Source organism: Notamacropus eugenii, chromosome 5 (genome assembly GCF_028372415.1).
Source record: "Notamacropus eugenii isolate mMacEug1 chromosome 5, mMacEug1.pri_v2, whole genome shotgun sequence".
Lineage (NCBI taxonomy): Eukaryota > Metazoa > Chordata > Mammalia > Diprotodontia > Macropodidae > Notamacropus > Notamacropus eugenii.
This window is the reverse complement of record NC_092876.1, coordinates 401,198,594-401,218,309: the sequence shown is the minus strand read 5'-3', so window position 1 is coordinate 401,218,309 and position 19,716 is coordinate 401,198,594. Positions and strand designations below refer to the sequence as shown.

General features: G+C 36.1%; 1 protein-coding gene across 2 annotated transcripts in view; it reads right to left on the bottom strand.

The window, feature by feature from the left end:
• OCA2 (OCA2 melanosomal transmembrane protein) overlaps window positions 1-19,716 on the bottom strand; it is a 656,645-nt gene that overhangs the window by 165,078 nt on the left and 471,851 nt on the right. For both annotated transcript variants that reach the window (XM_072614578.1, XM_072614579.1), the window contains one exon: window positions 3,413-3,506. In XM_072614578.1, coding sequence (XP_072470679.1) covers window positions 3,413-3,506 — 94 coding nt within the window. The remainder of the gene's footprint in view (window positions 1-3,412; window positions 3,507-19,716) is intronic.

Below are 19,716 nucleotides of genomic sequence, written 5' to 3'. Positions count from 1 at the left end.
TTTGTTTCAAGATGCATGCAGAAAATACTTTAAATGAGGCAACCTGAGAGTAACAGTTTTTTTAAATTCATAAAGCAAAGATGGATATGATACAATCGTATTCAATGAAGAAAAAATGAAGAAAGGAGATATTTAGAAACACAAAATACATTATCTTAAACTAATCCTGTGTAAAGCGAATAGACAGAATTGGACTTATTTTACCAGAATCAAGTCCTTTCCTAACCACATGCTTATTATACATGGTCATGCTGACCTTTCTGTCTGAGAGACACCCTGACCAGAGAAGACGATGAGGGCTTCGGAGCATTTATTTTAGCAGGACTTCTATTTTAACAGATGTTAAGAGTTAAGAATCAAAGAAATCGTAACCATGAACAACGAGCATACTTTTCTCTTTTAAAAGGATTACCTCAGTTGGAGTCCTCCACATCTTCCACGGTATTTTATGTGAATTTATTTTTGTGGATTCCTTTTGAAGTAGAGAAGGAATAAGGCTGGACAGCTACAATTTATATGCTTTAGGGTTTGGAAAGTGCTTTCCATAGGTTATCTTCCATCAGATTGTGAGCTCAAGAATAGGGCCTTTCTTTTGCCTTTTTTCTTGTATCTTTGGTGCTTACCACAGTGCCTGGCACATAGTAGTCACAATACTGATTATCTCACTTGATCTTCACACTGAGGTAGCTAGGTGGCACTGGGCCAAAAGTCACAAAAATCCCGAGTTCAAATACAGCCTCGGACACTTACTGGCTATGTAACCCTGGACAAGATACTTAGCCTCTGTTTACTTCAACTTCCTCATCTATAATATACAGATAATAATAGTACCTACCTCTCAGGGTTGTTGGGAGGATCAAAGAGCTCACAGTTCTAAAGCACTTACCACAGTGCCTGACACATATATAAATGTTAGTTATCATTCATTACTATTATTAGTCACAACAACCCTGACAAATTAGGTATTATTGCTGTCCTCATTTTGCAGATAAGGAAACTGAGGTGATGAGAAGTTAAATGATTTGCCTCAAGTCACAGAGCTAGAAATTTCATGAAGCAAGATTCAAACTCAGGACTTCCTAACCCTAACCCCATTGTGCTACCTAACTGCCTTGATTAGTAGGTAGACTTTTTTTCTGTATTTCTATAGCTAATACTGAAATCCATCCCTGAGGTCTTTACTTCACATCATTTATTGATCAGTACTCTCAAGAAAGGCAGCTAGGTGGCACAATCAATAGAGTGCTTTGCCTGGAGTCAGGAAGACTCATCTTCCCGAGTTCAAATCTAGCCTTAGATACTTACTGTGTGACCCTAAGCAAGTCACTTAACCCTGTTTGCTTCAGTTTCCTCAACTATGAAATGAGCTAAAGAAGGAAATGACAAACCACTACAGTATCTTTGCCAAGAAAACCCCAAATGGGGTCACAAAGAGCCAGACACAACTGACAAATGATTAAACAATAAACTATGAAGAAAGTATAAGTGGACTGTGGTTGGAAAAATGGAGTTGGAAATCAATACATTGTTCAGGCATAAATGTGGTAAATTAAACATTTTGCAGTTTCTAAATGATAACTGCAATTCTGCCAACCATATTCAAAGAATTCATTGAACTTGGAAAAAGGCTACCTGCTGAATCAGTTATTGTGACTTCACCCACATTTTCCAGTGCTACTTAGCTAGGAAGCAAATGAACAATTATAGACATGCTGTTTAGATCATGCCGTATCCAGAGGCTTCTCTGCTTCTAATGTAGACTCAAGGACATGAGTTCAATCCCAAGTCCATCACGGTAAAGGTAAAGTTCTTAATGTTGAATGTCTATTTATTTAACACACTGCAAATGAGCTAGGTGTTCCTAAGAACTTAAGGTGGTATGAAACATATGTATGGGATATAAGTCAACAACAATGTGGTCAATTTGCTTTTTTCTTTTTTGTAGGGAAACTATAGAGCTGACTTTTTCTTACAAGGGTTACTCTAAAAACAAAAACTTTGATAGACAAAGTGGATTGCTTGAGTATATCTATACAAAGGGAGTGAGCTCTGTCCATTCAACATGATATAGCAAAATACAAAAATTTGCAATAATTTCCTGAATAAGATGGATTTAAGAAAGATCTTTGATGACAGAAGGGAGGAAGTGTAGATAAGAGGAGGTGGGATGAATTTGTTTTCAGCATGGGAGAGAGGGAATTGCATTAAGGATGGGGTTTGTTACATAGAAAGATAATTGTCTTGAATGAAATGAAGGAAACTTTTAGGAGCATAGAGTGAGATGAAGGAAATGAAGGTGACAGAACAAAACAGATAGAGAGCTTCAAAATTACTGAAAAGGATGAACTCAATATGAAACATGGGTAGAGAAATTGTCATAAGGAAATGACAAAAGGCAAGCAACAGTCATTAACTCCATTCTGTTCAGAGAGTGTGGGTGTGTGTGGGTGGGTGGGTGTGCTCATCCTTTATTGCCAAAGAAGACCATAAGAGAAATGATGACATGACTTGCACTTGACTTTGTTTTTTGAGTGAGGGAGGGCTGTGCAAGTCACCAGCCTCACTTCTCCTCCTGAATCTAGTGACCAAATATTCCTCAAGATGACTGGAGATGACCCAGGATGAGGCAGTTGGGGCTTAAGTGACTTGCACAAGGTCACACAGCTAGTGAGTGTCAAGTGTCTGAGGTGAAATTTGAATTCAGGTCCTCCTGACTCCTGCACTGGTGCTCTATCCACTGTACCACCTAGCTGCCCCTGTGTTCAGAGTACCCTGGTGGGGCAGATAAAGTGTTTAGAAGGAGCCCTATCCACAAGATCTAGGAAAACATTAACCAAAATTCTGGTATAAGGCAGCCAATCCTTATTGCACAGATCTAGTTATGAGGATACCAAAGTAAAGATTACTCTTAGAAATAGACTAGAAACAGCAAAGGCAACAATGGTATTTGGTGAATTGTCAGCGTCAAGGATACATGTAAGAACCCACCTATGCATTTTCTTCAGCAACAACATCATCGTTCATATGGGACATAAATCCTCTGAGAATTTCCCTCCTGAGAGATGAATCTGAAATCTCATATCCAACAAGACTTGGCAATTTTTCAACACTTACACTTAGTTTTTCTTTTCCCCCAGAGAAATTCCACTTCAGTCTGAATCATTCAGTCCTAAAGGATGCCTGAAATCACACTTTGTGATGCAAGGCTAATTCTAGCAATAAAGCTTTAATTTGTTTTCACTGCTCAGATTCCACATACTCCAGGTCTCTTTACTGGCTAAAAATATGTTTAGTCTAATGTCTAATTGCTTGGGCTGGATGGTGTCAGTTTGTTTCTTTAAATAAAAAAAAAAAAGATCAACATATTGAATGTACAGTTAAGCATAAAACTAGAACAAGTTCACAAAGATACCTGAAAAATTCCATGAAAGAGAAGCCATATCCATGCTGCTCTGCAATTCCAGCACAGACAACATTGGCTGAGGCGCCAATTAACGTCCCATTACCTGGAATCCAAAAAAGAAAAGAAGAGTCAGTTTAGCTTTGGGGCAGGTTCTCATTATGTTGTCCAGATGTACATTGAGATCAGCTCACAGGTTTTGGATTTGACAATTACTAAGAAGGAAGATCAAGGTCCATTACTTTTCACACAGCTCAAGAGTACTGCAGGCAAACGACAAGGCAGTCAGTTGCAAATATCATAATTGTTTTTCCCCAAAAGAATGTAGCTGTAATTTGAGTCACAATAAGCAAAAAAGAAGAAATACCAGATCAGATCATAAAAATACTCCCTCAAAATATAGAGAGGAATTGGTCAATGGTTCTTCTCTTGCTCTCTGTTTCTTTCTCTGTCTGCTTGTCTATCTGTTTTTCTTGTGATGTATAAAAAAAAGTTGAGAAACATAGTTTCTGGGGAATTAACCATTTCATTAATCATGCTAACAGATAATTAATAAAAGGGTCAATGACACTTTCAAATTCCAAAGACCTCCCACCCCCCATGGAACCTTCAAGGAACTGAACATTTATATGCCCTGGGAAAACTAGGTATTCCTGAGGATGGCAATCAATTGATTAACAATGAATAAGAAGAATGAATATTATAATGAGAGGTGGGCTTATTCTAATGAGAGGCTCAGGATCATGACTCTGAATGCTCAGTCTAGGTCAAAGAGACTTATCTATACCCATATCACCTTACCTGGGGTAATCTACAAAAAAGTGGGGAAATCCACTTTTACCTACACCTCTCGGAGTAAAATACAATGGAACAGAATCCATCAATTTACCCAAATTAAAATTTCTTTACCTTTGGAACAGATCAGTTTTCCATCTCATTATTACTGTGCACTTCAAAGTCTGCCTAAACAACACTCAAGGGCTGATTTTCAAATGAGGAAATAGAAAAGCAGAAGAACCTTAGTCCTAATTTAATAGTTGGTTATTAAGAGAGATATAATCATTTCTTTCACAAATACTGGTGTGTATTTATACAGACACATGCACACACACACACACACACACACACACACACACGATGAGGGTGTGTATATTTAGATGTAGATACTTAGCCATATATGGCTGTTCAGTCTTTTCAGTTGTATCCAACCCTTTGTGACCCCATTTGGGGTTTCCTTGGCAAAGGTACTGTAATGTTTTGTCATTTTTTCTCCAGTTCATTTTATAGATGAGAAAACTGAAGCAAATAGTGTTGTGACTTGCCGGTGGTAATACAGCTAGTAGGTGTCTGAGGACATATTTAATTCACAAAGATGAGTCTTCCTGATTCTTGGTCTGACATTTTATCTACTGTGCCACCCAGATGATCCAATTTACTTATATAGATACAGCTAGATTTTATACATATATATGTATACATATGTACACACACATACATATAAACATTACATATATGTACACACACATATACATACATATACACATACAGAGAGAGAGACAGAGATAGACAGAGAGAGAGAGAGAGAGATTTGAGAGGAGTAATGGGCCAATGCATGTATAGATAGATACGGATACAGATATACACTAAAATATATATATGTATATAAGAGAAAAAAGTGTACACAAGAGCTATAGGAGAGAACCTATATCAAAGCATAAAGATGGAAAATGGACTATCATACGTGAAGAAAGTCAAGGAAGCTAGTTTGGCTTTTTGAGAAAGAACATACTGTTTAATAATCTTGGAAAGGTAAAGCTGGAGCCAAATTATGAAACACTGGCTTTAAATGTAAAAAGAAAAGAGATATCATTGTGAGAAACATATTCTATAAAGGACAACGTCTATTGTGAAAGGTTTTATTAATTTTTGCATCCATTTCTGAATGAATGAACAGGTAGTTCCTAATAGACTATTAGACTTGCTTCAGACAAATGTAAGGTTTGTATGTCCTGCTTACAATTTGAATTTCCTGCCTGCCTCCCATTGGTCAGCATTCCAGCATTCACTAAACCCACCCCACATGAGCCTACACTCCTGCCACATTCCTCATTTTCTTTATAGAATGACATGATATAAATTCTTTTAAAGGAATTCCCTTAATTGATGTATAATCTTTCTGGTGTTGACCTGAAAGTTTGGTTAAAGAGGAAAACAGGCTAGGTGACATCTTAATTGAATAGGTGGTAAATACAATAAAATAAGAGAGTTGACAAAGTGTCTATTGAAATTATGACAGAGGATATCTGTGTTTTCTTTACCATTAACATAGTATGTGTCAGAAAAGTCTTATTATTCAAGATGGTGTCTTGGTTTAAGGGTCTCATTGTTAATGGTCATAAACAGAAGAACATGTTGTTAAGTCAGCCCCATCTGGCCTTGTTGACATAGGAAGAGATATTCTCTGTGTTTACTCAGACAACAAAGAAGTTGTTAGGTCCAGGTTCTTCTGGCTGATTAGTTCGGACTCTGGCCTTTATTGAGAATCAAAATGATATTAAATGATTATCACTGATATTACAGATATTACATATTTTCTGTGGAAAAATAAGTTCAATTCATCTCTTACATCATTTTATGCTAAAGGCAATAAGGAGCCAATAGGACTTATAGAGCAAGAGAGTGCCAAGGTCAGACCTATACTTTTGGACTTCCATTTTGGGCAACAATGAAATGACAGTTTGAAGGGGGAGAGAGAAATCTGAGGTAGAAAAATCAATCAATTAAGAAACTCTTGTAATAGTCCAGGTAATAAATGATGAAGACCTGAATTAAGATAGTACTGTTATCTGTGAAGAGGAGACAAACAATAGAGATGTTGTGAAAATAGTATCAACAAACCATAGCAACTGATGAATCATGGGAGTGGGGATACTGAGTGAGAGTGAAGAATTAAGAATGATTCCTGGGTTGTGAAACAGGTGACTAAAGGAATGGTGGCACCTTCAAAACAAATCGGGAAGTTAGGAAGAAAGATGGATTCAGAGAAAAAGAATGATAATGAATTCCATCTTAGAGTTGTTGAGTTTCAGAGGCCTACATTGCCTGTTAGTGATTTAGTTAGCTACTGCTGCCCAAAAGCAAAGAAAAATGTAAAATGGCCCATGGTCTTACATGAATTCCTCCCGTACACTTCCAATTATGGATGGAAACAAGAAAGAAGACAGAAGGTGCTAAGAATCACAAATTTTAGACCATCCATAAATATTACCTTAATTGTTGGCACTCTGTGTGAGAACTTCATTCAATGACCAATGAATTGAAATACTATTAGGGGAAACAAATGACTCCCAAGCTAACATTCTTACTACAAATGAAACTAAAGACATAAAGACACTCCAAATAATGGAAGATGGTTCACAGAGTCTCCTCAGGGAGGTCGTCAAAGGAATTGGCAAAGTGGGTTTTGTTATGCTCTGAAAGGCAGCAATAAACATCTAATAACAGTCATCATGCCTTGCAATTCACTTGATACTCGTACAAAAAGATTGTCATGAATATAATTATGTGCAAACACCCATTGTATAAGAAAATTGTAGAAAAATTCTATGAAGAATTTTACAAAACCCTCCAAACTAAGTAAGAGAGGCCTTGCTGGCCTCTAGATCTTACTTCCAGGCTTCTATGTGGGGTTACAATTATGCAAAAATATCTCATGCTTTTAATCAGTGCATTTACTCCCAGTAGATTAAGCAGGGACAATAAATCAAACAGCTAAACATTGAATTGGGGCAGAATAGAAAGCAAATAGTAGAGATGATCAACTTCATTATTTTTATACAACATGTCCCAACGTACAAAGTGGTATAATCTCCTATAGATTATTACCTTGGTGGGGAAGGAAGCCTCCAAGGTATAGAAGGGTTACCTTCCATAATAAAACATATTTCACAGCCCTGTCTCCCCATAATGAACTGGGACTACCATTGACATGGTCCTACTTAGAACTCCCCCTTCACCTACCACTCCTCTACATTTTCAAAGTCATTTTCCACCAAAGCTCTCCCCTCCACTGCTACTTTCTGCCCCTTAAATTCCTATATCTAGCTTCTCTGTCAAACTGCAGCTGCCATTGGCTATTGCAGCTACTTAGTCTTTAGGAGATTTTTCCTAGGGTGACTAATAAACGGTTAACACAAAGAGCCAAGAAATTGTTTTATTCAGTAAACACATTTTCCTTGTCAAACAAAGGATCAAAGGTTTAGAATCTCAAGGGTTTTGGCATCTGGTCCAACCCTTTCATTTGAGAAACATCAAGTGACTTGCCCAGGATCACATGGGCAGTAAGAAGCAGAGTCAAGCCTAGAACCTTGTCTCTGGAGTTTTGACTTAAACTCCAGCATCATTTTCACTGTACTGCATTGTTTCATGTCACTCAGAGCAGGGACAACACTATTTTTGAGCATAAGCTTGTTTAGAAAATGTTATAGAAAATATTGACTGGTGATTAAAAAGAATGTCATCTCACAAAACTTTAGAAAGAACAAGCCTACAGAAAACTTACTATGAAACCCAGCAAATCTAGGTCATCCCTTGAGTAGTTGTGGATGAAATGGTGATAAAGGAAAAAAATAACTGTGAAATAAAACATTTTTAGAATTTCTATCATAGTCTATTCTCATAATCAGAGATAGAAGCAGCCTATTAGGACTCTACCTTCTCAAAATCAGAAATGTTAGGTGAGGAGCTAGAAAAGGAACTTACGAAGAGAACACAGGAAAGAACAGGTGAATGTACCTAATGCATATAATAAAAAATCCATTCTGGAAGCAACATAATTTTTTTTTCCAATTACATGTAAAGATAGTCTTCAACATTCATTTTTATATGGTTTTGAGTTTCAGATTATTTCTTGCTCCCTCCTTCCCATCCACCTTCCCCAATATGGCAAGCAATATAGGTTATACATGTGCAATCATGTAAATATATTTCCACATTAGTCATGTTGCAAAACAAGAAACAGAACACAAGAAAGCCACAAGAAAAGTGAAAATAGAATGCTTCAAGCTACTCCGTAGTTCTTTCTCTGAATGTGGATATCATTTTCCATCATGAGCCTTTTGGAACTGACTTAGATCATTGTATTGCTTAGAAGAGCTAAGTCAATCGTAGTTAGCTTCACACTGTGTTGCTGTTACTGGTACAATGTTCTCCTGGTTCTGCTTACTTCACTCCACATCACTTCATGTAAGTCTTTCCAGGTTTTTCTAAAATCCCCCTGCTCATCATTTCTTATAGAACAATAGTATTTTATTACATTGATATACACAATTTGTGCAGTCATTCCCCAATTTATGAGTATTCTTTCAATTTCCAATTCTTTGCCACTATAAATAGAGATGGTATAAATGTTTTTGTAAATGTGGGTCCTTTTCCCCTTTGTTATGATCCTTTGGGGATACAGAAGTAGTAGTGGTATTGGTGGATCAAAGGGTATGCACAGTTGAATTGCCCTTTGGGCATAGTTTCAAATTGCTCTCCAGAAAGGTTGGATCAATTCGTAATTTCACCAACAATGCCTTAGTGTCCCAATTTTCCCATATCTTCTCCAATATTTTCCTTTTCTGTCATATTAGCCAATCTGATAGGTATGAAGTGGTGCCTCAGAGTTGTTTTGAATTGCATTTCTCTAATCAATAGTGACTTGGAGCACATTTTCCTATGACTATAGATAGCTTTAATTTCTTCATCTGACAATTGCCTGTTTATATCCTTTGAAGATTTATCATTTGAGGAATGGCTTGTATTCTTATAAATTTGACTCAGTTTTCTATATATTTGAGAAATGGGGCTTTTATCAGAAATGTTGCTGTAAAAAAATTATCCCAGATTTCTGCTTTCCTTCTAATCTTGGTTGTATTGGTTTTGTTTGCGCAAAACCTTTTTAATTTAATATAATCAAAATTATCCATTTTGCATTTCATAATGTTCTCTATCTCTTATTTGATCATAAATTTTTCCATTCTCCACAGATCTAACAGGTAAACTATTCCTTGTGCTACTATCTAGTTACTAGTAGTAACTATCTAAAACTATCAGGAAGCATTACATGTAAGCTAGGAGCGTTCCCAGTAAGTAGTGAAAGAAGAATGCCCATTATCACCTCTATTATTCAATATTGTACAAGAAATATTAACTTTTGCAATAAATGAAGAAAAAAGCAATTGAAGGAATTAGATGTACTAATTTGCTTTTGATACCATATGATACATTTATGTCTAAATAATATACCCATTTTGACCTTATCTTGGTATATGGTGTGAGATGTTGGTCTATACCTACTCTCTGACATACTATTTTCCAGTTTTCTCAGCAGTTTTGGTCAAATAATGAGTTCTTTTCCCAGAACCTGGAGTCTTTTGGGTTTATCAAAGAGTAGATTACTATCATCATTGATTACTGTGTTTTGTATACCTAAGCTAATTCACTGATACACCACTTTTTTCTTAGCTATACCAAATAGTTTTGATCATTGCTACTTTATCCTATAATTCTAGATCTGGTAGTGCTAAGCCCCCTTCCTTTGTACTTTTGTTCATTAATTCCCTTGATATTCCTGAATTTTTATTCTTCCAGATGAATTTTGTTATGATTTTTTCCAGCTTTATAGAATAATTTTTGGTAGTTTAATTAGTATGGTAATGAATAGTAAATTAATTTAAAATTGTCATTTTTATTAGCTCAACCCCCCCATGAATAATCAATATTTTTCCATTTATTTAGATATGACTTTATTTGTGTGAAAAGTATTCTGTAATTGTGGCCATGTAGTTCCTGGATTTGTCTTGGCAGGTAGACTTTTAAGTATTTTGCATTGTCTACAGTTATTTTAAATGCAATTTCTCTATCATTTCTTGCTGAGCTTTGTTGGTAATATATAGAAATGCTGATGATTTATGTGAGTTCACTTTATATCCTGCAACTTTGCTGAAGTTGTTAATTATTTCAAGTAGTTTTTTAGTTGATTCTCTAGGATTCTCAAAGTATACTATCATATCATCTGCAAAGAGTGACATCTTTGCTTCCTCATTTCCTAGTCTAATTCCTTTAATTGCTTTTTTCTTCATTTATTGCAAAAGTTAATATTTCTTGTACAATATTGAATAATAGAGGTGATAATGGGCATTATCCCCCTTCACCTACCACTCCACTACATTTTCAAAGTCATTTTCCACCAAAGCTCTCCCCTCCACTGCTACTTTCTGCCCCTTAAATTCCTATTTCTAGCTTCTCTGTTAAATTGCAGCTGCCATTTGCTATTGCAGCTACTTAGTCTTTAGGAGATTTTTCCTAGGGTGACTAATAAACAGTTAACACAAAGAGCCAAGAAATTGTTTTGGGCATTCTTCTTTCACTGCTTACTGGGAACGCTCCTAGCTTACATGTAATGCTTGCTGATGGTTTTAGATAGTTACCACTAGATAGTTACTACTAGTAACTAGATAGTTACTACTTACTTTAAGGAAGACTTCATTTATTCCCCTACTCTGGTGTTTTTAAGAGGAATTGGTCTTGTATTTTGTCAAAAGTTTTTTCTGAATCTATTGAGATAATCATATGACTTCTGTTGGCTCTGTTACTAATATGGTCAATTAGGCTAATAGTTTTCCTAATATTGAACCAGCTGTGCATTCTTAGTATAAATCCCTCCTGATCATCGTGTATTATTGTTGTAATAAATTGCTGCAACCTCTTTGTTAATATTTTATTTAAAAATTTTTCATCAATATTCCTTAGGGAAATTGGTCTATAATTTTCTTTCTCTGTTTTGATCCTTCCTGGTCTAGGTATCAGTACCATATCTGTGTCATAAAAGGAACTCTGCCTATTTTTCCAAATAGTTTATATAGTATTGGAATTAATTGTTCTTTAAATGTTTGGTGGAATAGACTTGTAAATCCATCTGGCCCTGGAGATTTTTTCTTGGGGAGTTCATTGATGACTAGTTCAATTTCTTGTAAATCCATCTGGCCCTGGAGATTTTTTCTTGGGGAGTTCATTGATGACTAGTTCAATTTCTTTTTCTAAAATAAGATTATTTAAATATTTTATTTCCTCTTCTATTAATCTGGTCAGTTTCTATTTCTGTAAATATTCATACATTTCACTCAGACTATTAGATTTATCGATATACAAATGGACAAAATAGCTCCTAATTATCGCTTTAATTACCTCTTCATTGGTGATGCATTCATCCTTTTCATTTTTTATATTGGTAATTTAATTTTCTTTTTTAACTCAAACTAATAAAGGTTTATCTATTTATTGTTTTTTCATACATGAACTCTTACTTTTATTTATTAGTTCAATAATTTTCTTTAAATTTCATTAATCTGTCCTTTGTTTTTCACAATTTTTAATTTGGTATTTAATTGGGGAGTGTTAATTTTATCCTTTTTCTAGATTGTTTTAGTGGCATGCCCAATTCATTGATCTGTTTTTTTCTCTATTTTATTCATGTAACCATTCAGAGAGATAAAATTTCCCCTAAGTACGGCTTTGGCTCTATCCCATAAATTTTATTCTGTCTTATTACTGTCATTTCCTTGGATTATTATTTTTATGATTTGTTGTTTGACCATCTCATTCTTTGAGCTAAGATTATATAACTTTCAATTAATTTTTTATCTATCTTTCCATGACCCCAATAACATAATTTGTATTGCATCATGATCTGAAAAGGATGCATTTAATATTTCTGCCTTTCTCCAATTGATTGTGAGGGTTTTATGCTGTAATATATGGTCAATTTTTGTGCAGGAGCCATATACCACTGAGAAAAAAATGGTTTATTCCTTTCTATCTCCATTCTATTTTCTCTAAAGGTCTATCATATCTAAGTTTTCTAAAATTCTATTTACTTCCTTAACTTCTTCTTTCTTGTTTATTTTGTGGTTAGATTTATCTAGTTCTGAAAGGGGCAGGTTGAGGTCCCCTACTAGTATAGTTTTGTTGTCTGTTTCTTCCTGTACCTCACTTAATTTCTCCTTTAAGAATGTGGATGCTAATACCAGATGATGCATATATATATTTAGTAATGATATTACTTTATTGTCTATGATACCTTTTAGCAAGATGTCTTTTCTTTTCTTGTCTCTTTAAATTACATCTATTTTTGCTTTTCCTTTGTCTTAGATCAGAATTGCTACTCCTGACTTTTTTAATTTCAGCTGAAGCATAATATGTTCTCCAACCTTTTACCTTTATTCTGTGTGCATCTCTCTATTTCCAATGTGTTTCTTGTAAACAACATATTGTAGAATTCTGATTTTAATCCACTCTGCTATTCATTTTCATTTTATGGGAGAATTCATCCCATTCCCATTCACAATTATGATTACTGCGTATTTCCTTCCATCTTATTTTCCCCCTTTTTACATTTCTCTCTCTCCTTTCAACCTGTCCCTCCTCACCAGGTATTTTTGCTTCTGACCATTGCCTCCTCCAATCTGTCCTCCCTTCTGTCAGTCCCCCTCCGTTTTCTTCTTCCTTTCCCCTACCTAAAGGGTAAGATAGACTGTTCGAATCAACTGAGTGTGTATGTCATTCTCTCTTTGAGCCAAATCCAATTAGAGTAATGTTCAAATAATGCTCACCCCCCTCCCTTCTTTCCCTCTACTGTAATAGAGCTTTCATGCCTCTTCATGTGATATAATTTACCCCATTCAATCTCTTTCTTTCTTCTCCTAGTACAATCCTTTTTTCACCCCTTAATTTTTTTTATCCTCACACCAGTGTCAACTTATACTCATACTCTCTAAGTATATCCCTTCTGTCATAACAGAGATAAAGTTCTTAAGAGTCACAAGTATCATCTTCCCATGTAGCAGTTTAACATTATTGAATATCATGGGGGTTTTTTCCTGTTTACATTTTTATACTTTTCTTGATTCTTGCATTTGGAAATCAAATTTTCTGTTCGACTCTGGTCTTTTCATCAGGAAAGTTTGAAAGTCCCCTATTTCATTGAATGTCCATCTTCCACCCTGAAAGATTGTGCTCAGTTTTGGTGGGTAGTTGAATGGTGGTTGTAATTCATTCTCTTTTGTCTTCCAGAATATCATATTTCAAACCCATATCGTTTAATAGAGAAACTGCTAAGTTCTGTGTAATTCTGACTGAGGTTTCTTGATATTTTAATTGTTTCTTTCTGGCTGCTTGCAGTATATTCTTCTTGACCTGATAGTTGCAGAATTTGAATATAATATTGCTTGGAGTTTTCATTTTTGGATCTCTTTCAGGAAGTGGTCAGTGGATTCTTTTGACAACTCTTTACCCTCTGGTTCTAGGATATCAGGGCAGTTTTCTTTGATTATTTTTCTTTTTTTTTTTTGGTGACATTTCATTTGAAATGAAAAGCATATTTTTCCAACACACAATGTGGTTGGACAAAAAAGAGTAATAATAGCTAGAATTTACATAGCACTTTAAGCTTTGCAAATATTTACATATATCTCATTTTATTCTCACAACAACCCTGGGAGATATTATCATCCCCATTTTAAAGATGAGGAGACTGAGGAAGACAAAGGTTAAGTGACTAGGTAAAAACCATCATGATGACAAAAAAGGAGTCACAGAACTAGTAAGTGTCTGAAGCTATATGTGCATTCATGTCTTCCCAATTGCAGGTTCAACACTTCATCCCCTACTCAATTACACTGCCTCAGTTCCTCAGATGAGGTTGACCAAGGCAAAAAGTGATATTTTTAATAATAAACTGCTCTTTGGGGGAGAAAAAAAAAACAATGATTCACTTTTACTTTCTCTCCAAAATATTACCACCATTGGAAATGTTTTTTTATCATTCTTGGTTTCTACAGTTTTGTTTTTTGTTGAGTAATAGGAATCTTTTTTTTGGATTTCTTTTTATTATTTTTCATTTTTAACACAGTTCATATCATATAAAACAACTCCGACTTTTGGTCAGGTGATACTTCTTTTAAAGCATTTACAATACAGACCACAAACAAATTTTTTTTTTAACATTAACCAACTGAGACACAAATAATAAAAATTTATACTAACTTCACAAGCTCTTGAACTAATTGTCTTCACACTATTACTAAGAATTAAAGGACCCCAACTTATTGTTGTTGGTCTAAAGTCCTATACCTAATAGCTTAATTTTAGACTTAATCTTGGATGTTCCCCTACTAACAATCTATAATTTAATGGATCTGGTATTAAGCTTAAAAACCTTTTGACCATAGGAAATTGCCACTAGGAGTAGAGACATTGCAAGGAAACAATATCTCCCCAATTTCATGTCAGTTCCTGGCAGGAGTAGATTGTCAACTTGTATTCAGTCAGGCTTAAAGTCTGCCAGGTGTCAGTGGGGAAACTGAGTCAAGAGAATCTTCCCTAAGCCCAGGCTGAACCACTGCTCTCCCACCCTTCCCATGAGATCACCTTTTGCAGTTCATACCAGCATCTCACAGGCTTATTGGCATCATGGATTGGAGGCTCAGACAGCCTTTCTTGCTATCCATACCTGGAGTTAGACTCAGAAGAACAGTCAGTTAATAGTTCCATAGAATCTTAAAATAGCAAGTTCCAATAACCAGGTTTCAGATATGAATATAATTTCACATTGGCTAAGGAATATCTTTTGAGGCAAGTATTAAGTGGCTTACATGCTTTTCTATACATGTTCTAGTTCCTGATTAAATAACAAACATAAAATCAAATTTATCATTAAAACCTTAACTTTTCCATCAATGCCAAATTTTACCCGAGGTTAGCTGCATCTAGGAAACTTAGACTAAAATTCTTTTCCCCAAAGTAAAGGTGTCTCTGATTTAGTCTCAGTAATTAATTCAGTCGATTGTTTTAATACTAATTGCTTTTACATCACTTTGTAACATGTCCAATTTTTCTCCCCATCTCTTCCCTTCCCCAACCCCATAATACCTTGCATTCTGATTGCCCCTTACCTCAATATCCCCTCCCTTCTCTCAAACCCCACCTTTACCTTATCCCCATCTTCTCTCTTTTCTTGTAGGGCAAGATAAATTTCTATACCCCATTACCTGTGTTTCTTATTGCCCAGTTATATGCAATAATAATTCTCAACATTTGTTTCTAATACTTTGAATTCCAACTTCTCTCCCTCCCTCCCTACCTATTCCCACTGAGAATGCAAGCAATTCAATACAGGCTATATATGCATCATTTTGCAAAAGACTTCCACAGTAATCGTGTTGTGTAATACTAACTATATTTCCCTCTATTCTACTCTATCCCTCCTTATTTTTTTAATTTTTTTATTCCCTCATTTGACCTTGTCCCTTTCCAGAAGTGTTTATTTCTAGTTACTCCCTTCTCCCATTTGCTCTCCCTTCTATCATTCCCCTCACCCCACTTGTCACCTCCTCCCCTGCTTTCCTATAGTGTAAGATAGATTTTCATACCAAATTTAGTGAGCATGCTATTCCCTCCTTAAGTCATATGTGAAAAGAGTAGCTTCACTTGTCCCCTCTCAAATTCTCCTTTTTCTCCTCCATTGAATAAAATTTTTCTTATCTCTTTTATGAGTTATAGCCTGCCCCATTCCATTTTACTCTTTCTCCTCCCAGGATTTTCCTCCCTCACCTCTTAATTTTTATTTTATTTTTGTTTTTTTGTGGATATCATCTCTTCTGATTCAACACAACTTGTACTCTCTGTCTATGTGTGTGAGTGTGTGTACAATCCCTCCACCTACCCAAATACTGAGAAAAGTCTCTTTACAAATATTTTCTTTCCATATAAGAATGCAAACAGTGAAGCTTTAGAAAGTCTTTTATGATTTCTCTTTCCTGTTTACCTTTTCATGCTTCTATTGATTCTTGTGTTTGAAAGTCAAATTTTCTTTTCAGTTCTGGTCTTTTCATGAAGAATGCTTGAAAGTCCTCTATATCATTGAATGACCATTTTTTCCCCTGAAGTATTATACTCAGTTTTGCTGGGTAGGTGATTCTTGGTTTTAATCCCAGTTCCTTTGACTTCTGGAATATCCTATTCCAAGCCCTTTGATCCCTTAATGTAGAAGCTGCCAAATCTTGTGTTATCCTAATTGTATTTCCACAATAATCAAATTGTTTCTTTCTAGCTGCTTGCAATATTTTATCCTTGACCTAGGAACTCTGAAATTTGGCCACAATACTCCTAGGAGTTTCTCTCTTTGGGTCTCTTTCAGGAGGTGATAGGTAGATTCTTTCAATATTTATTTTGCTCTCTGGTTCTGGAATAGGAGGACAGTTTTCTTTGATAATTTCATGAAAGATAATGTCAGGGCTCTTTTTTCAATCATGGCTTTCAGGTAGTCCCATAATTTTTAAATTGTCTCTCCTGGATCTGTTTTCCAGATCAGTTGTTTTCCCAATGGGATGTTTCACATTATCTTCTATTTTTTCAAACTTTGGTTTTGTTTTTTAACTGCTTGGTTTATCTCATAGTCGTTCATTTCCCTGAATTCAGTTCTCTCTTTCAAAGAACTATTTTGTTCAGTGAGCTTTTGAACCTTCTCCTCCATTTGGCTAATTCTTCTTTTTAAACCTTCTACTCCTCACTGGCTTTTTGGACCTTTTTTTTCCAGTTGAGTTAGTTTCTTTTTAAAGGTGCTATTTTCCTCAGCATTTTTTTTTTTTTTTTGGTTCTCCTTTAGCAAGCTGGAGCTCACTTTTTGAACTCTTCTATTGCCTGAACACAATTTAAAAGTTCATTTTGGAGGTCCTGGAGGCAGGGGCCTTGACTTCCTGTGACAGTATGTCTTATTCTTCCTCATCAGAAAGGATGGAGGAGACACTTGTTCACCAAGAAAGTAATCTTCTATGGTCTTATTTTTTTTTTCCCTTTTTGGGGCATTTTCCCAGCCAATTACTTGACTTCTGAATCCTTTGTCAAGAGGATGGTCCCATTGCCCCTTCTCTACCCAGTATCTTGTTTGAGGCTGAGATTGGACTCAATTGCTCGATTCCCCCAGGGCTTTAGGTGGGGGCAGGGCCATCACTGAGGGTTGAGGTTTAAATCAGCTGGTCCCTACCTCTAGAGGCTTTAAGCTGAACTGTGTGGACAATGGACCCAGGTTGCTTCTTGGTCACTGTAGCTGCCTGCAGTCTGCTGCTGCTGTTGCTGTGGTCAGGAACCCTGTTTCCCTCTTGCCCTGCTGGGAAAGGCCTCTCACACTGAACTTTGGAGTTTTCTTTGTTGCTTGTGGGTTAAGGTATCTGTGACCCTCCCTGCAGGGAACTCTGCCTCAGAGGTCTGTTCAGGTCCTGTTCCTCCCAGTGCCTCATGACCAGGGCTGGGCTCTGCTCTGCTCAGCATGAGATAGACCTTTCCTGATGGCCTTCTAGATTACCTTTGGCTGGAAACTTCTTTCCCTCTGTTGTTCTGTGGCTTCTGCTGCTCTAGAATTTGTTGAGAGTCATTTTTTACAGGTATTTTGTGGGCTGTGGAGGAAGCACTAGAGTATATGCATCTTTCTACTCCACCATCTTGACTCTGCCCCTCTTTGATTATTTCTTGAAAGGTGCTGTCCAGGCTCTTTTTTTTATTATGGTTTTCAAGCAACCCAATCATTCTTAATTTATCTCTCCTGGATCTTTTTTCTAGGTCAGTTGTTTTTTTCAAAGAGTTATTTTGCATTTTCTTCTTTTAATTTTGTTTTACTGATTCTTGATATTTCATAGAGTCATTAGCTTCCACTTGCCCAATTCTAATTTTTAAGGAATTTATTTTCTTCAGTTAGCTTTCATGCCTCCTTTTCCATTTGGCCGATTCTACTTTTTAATAAATCATTTTCTTCAGTCAGTGTTTGTGCTTCCTTTTCCAAGTGGTTGACTCTTTTTCTTTCATAATTCTCCTTCATACTTCTCGTTTTTCTCCCAATTTTTCTTCTACCCATCTTACTTGATTTTTAAAATACTTTTTGAGCTCTTCTAAGGGACTTTTTAGACTTGGGATCAATTCATATTCTACTTTGAGACTTCACAAATAGGCATCTTGACACTGTTGTCCTTTTCTAAGTTTATGTTTTGATCTCCTTTATCAAAATGGTAATATGGTCAGGGCTCTTTGGTTTTTTGCTCATCTCTTTAAAGTTGAGCTCTGCTCCTGGGGTACTGTCCCAAGCTTCTTACAGTGGGAGCCAGGGGCCTGGTTACTGACTTTCTGCACGTGGACCTGTGAGACTGGCAGTTTACCCACTGTGCTAGAATGGCCCAGACTAATTGCACTTGTTGTGCCCTGAGTTCTAGGTCTGGTAATTTGCCTGTGGCACTGGTGCTGGAGGTCTCACAGCTTGCCTAATATGCCATTGGTTTGTTGAGCCAGCACCACTCGGCCTTAGCTGCTGATCTGTGCTGTGATTAAAAGACTTGCAATGGCTTGGCCAGACACTGCCTGTATTGGTCTGTGCTCCCCTTTTATCCAAGTGAGAGAGATCTTTTCTTAAGTCCTTCTAAGTTATCTTGGGATGGGAAATTGTTGCACTCCAACTTTTTATGGATTCTGTCACTCTAGAATTCTTTTAGTGGCTTGATTTAACATTGTTTCTGAGGGAAACTGAGGAGAGCTTAGGCAACTTACTGGCTTCTCTAGACCATCTTGGCTCTCCAACACAATTTTAAAAGTAATAATGGGTTAATCTTCAAACTCTTCAAAGAAGGAAAGATAGAACATGAGGATCTCAGAAACATCAAAATTGCAGGTGACCCAAAAAAGTAATGCAAACACTTATACAGGATATAAATAAGATAGAGTACATTGTCAACCATGACTTCAGTGTGAGAAGATGCATAAAATCTATCAACAAAAAGCTGCAATGCCAAGAAAGCAGGTCCTACAATCTTGTATCACATGTGAGGGACACCAAAAGGACAGCTCAAATACTGCAATGGCAGCAACAATTTTTTTTTTTAATGAGATAAAGGCAATAAGCACATTGATTAGCTTTTGCCAATCAGTCAATAAACATTTATTAAATGCATATTATGTTCCAGAAATTAAATTAAGATATGAGAACATGAAGAAAGGTAAAAGAGAGTCCCTGCTCTCCAGGAGATCACAGTATATGGGGGGGGGGGGGGGGACCATATGCAATCAACTACATACAAATAAACCAAATAGAGTATGAATTCAAAATAATTAATCAAGGAAAGTCACTAGCATAAAAAGAGAATCAGGAAAGTCTTTCTGTAGTAGGAGGGATTTTCAATGGGACTTGAAGGATGTTCCTTTATGAAGGTTTAACAAAATTGCCAAAAGCATCTATG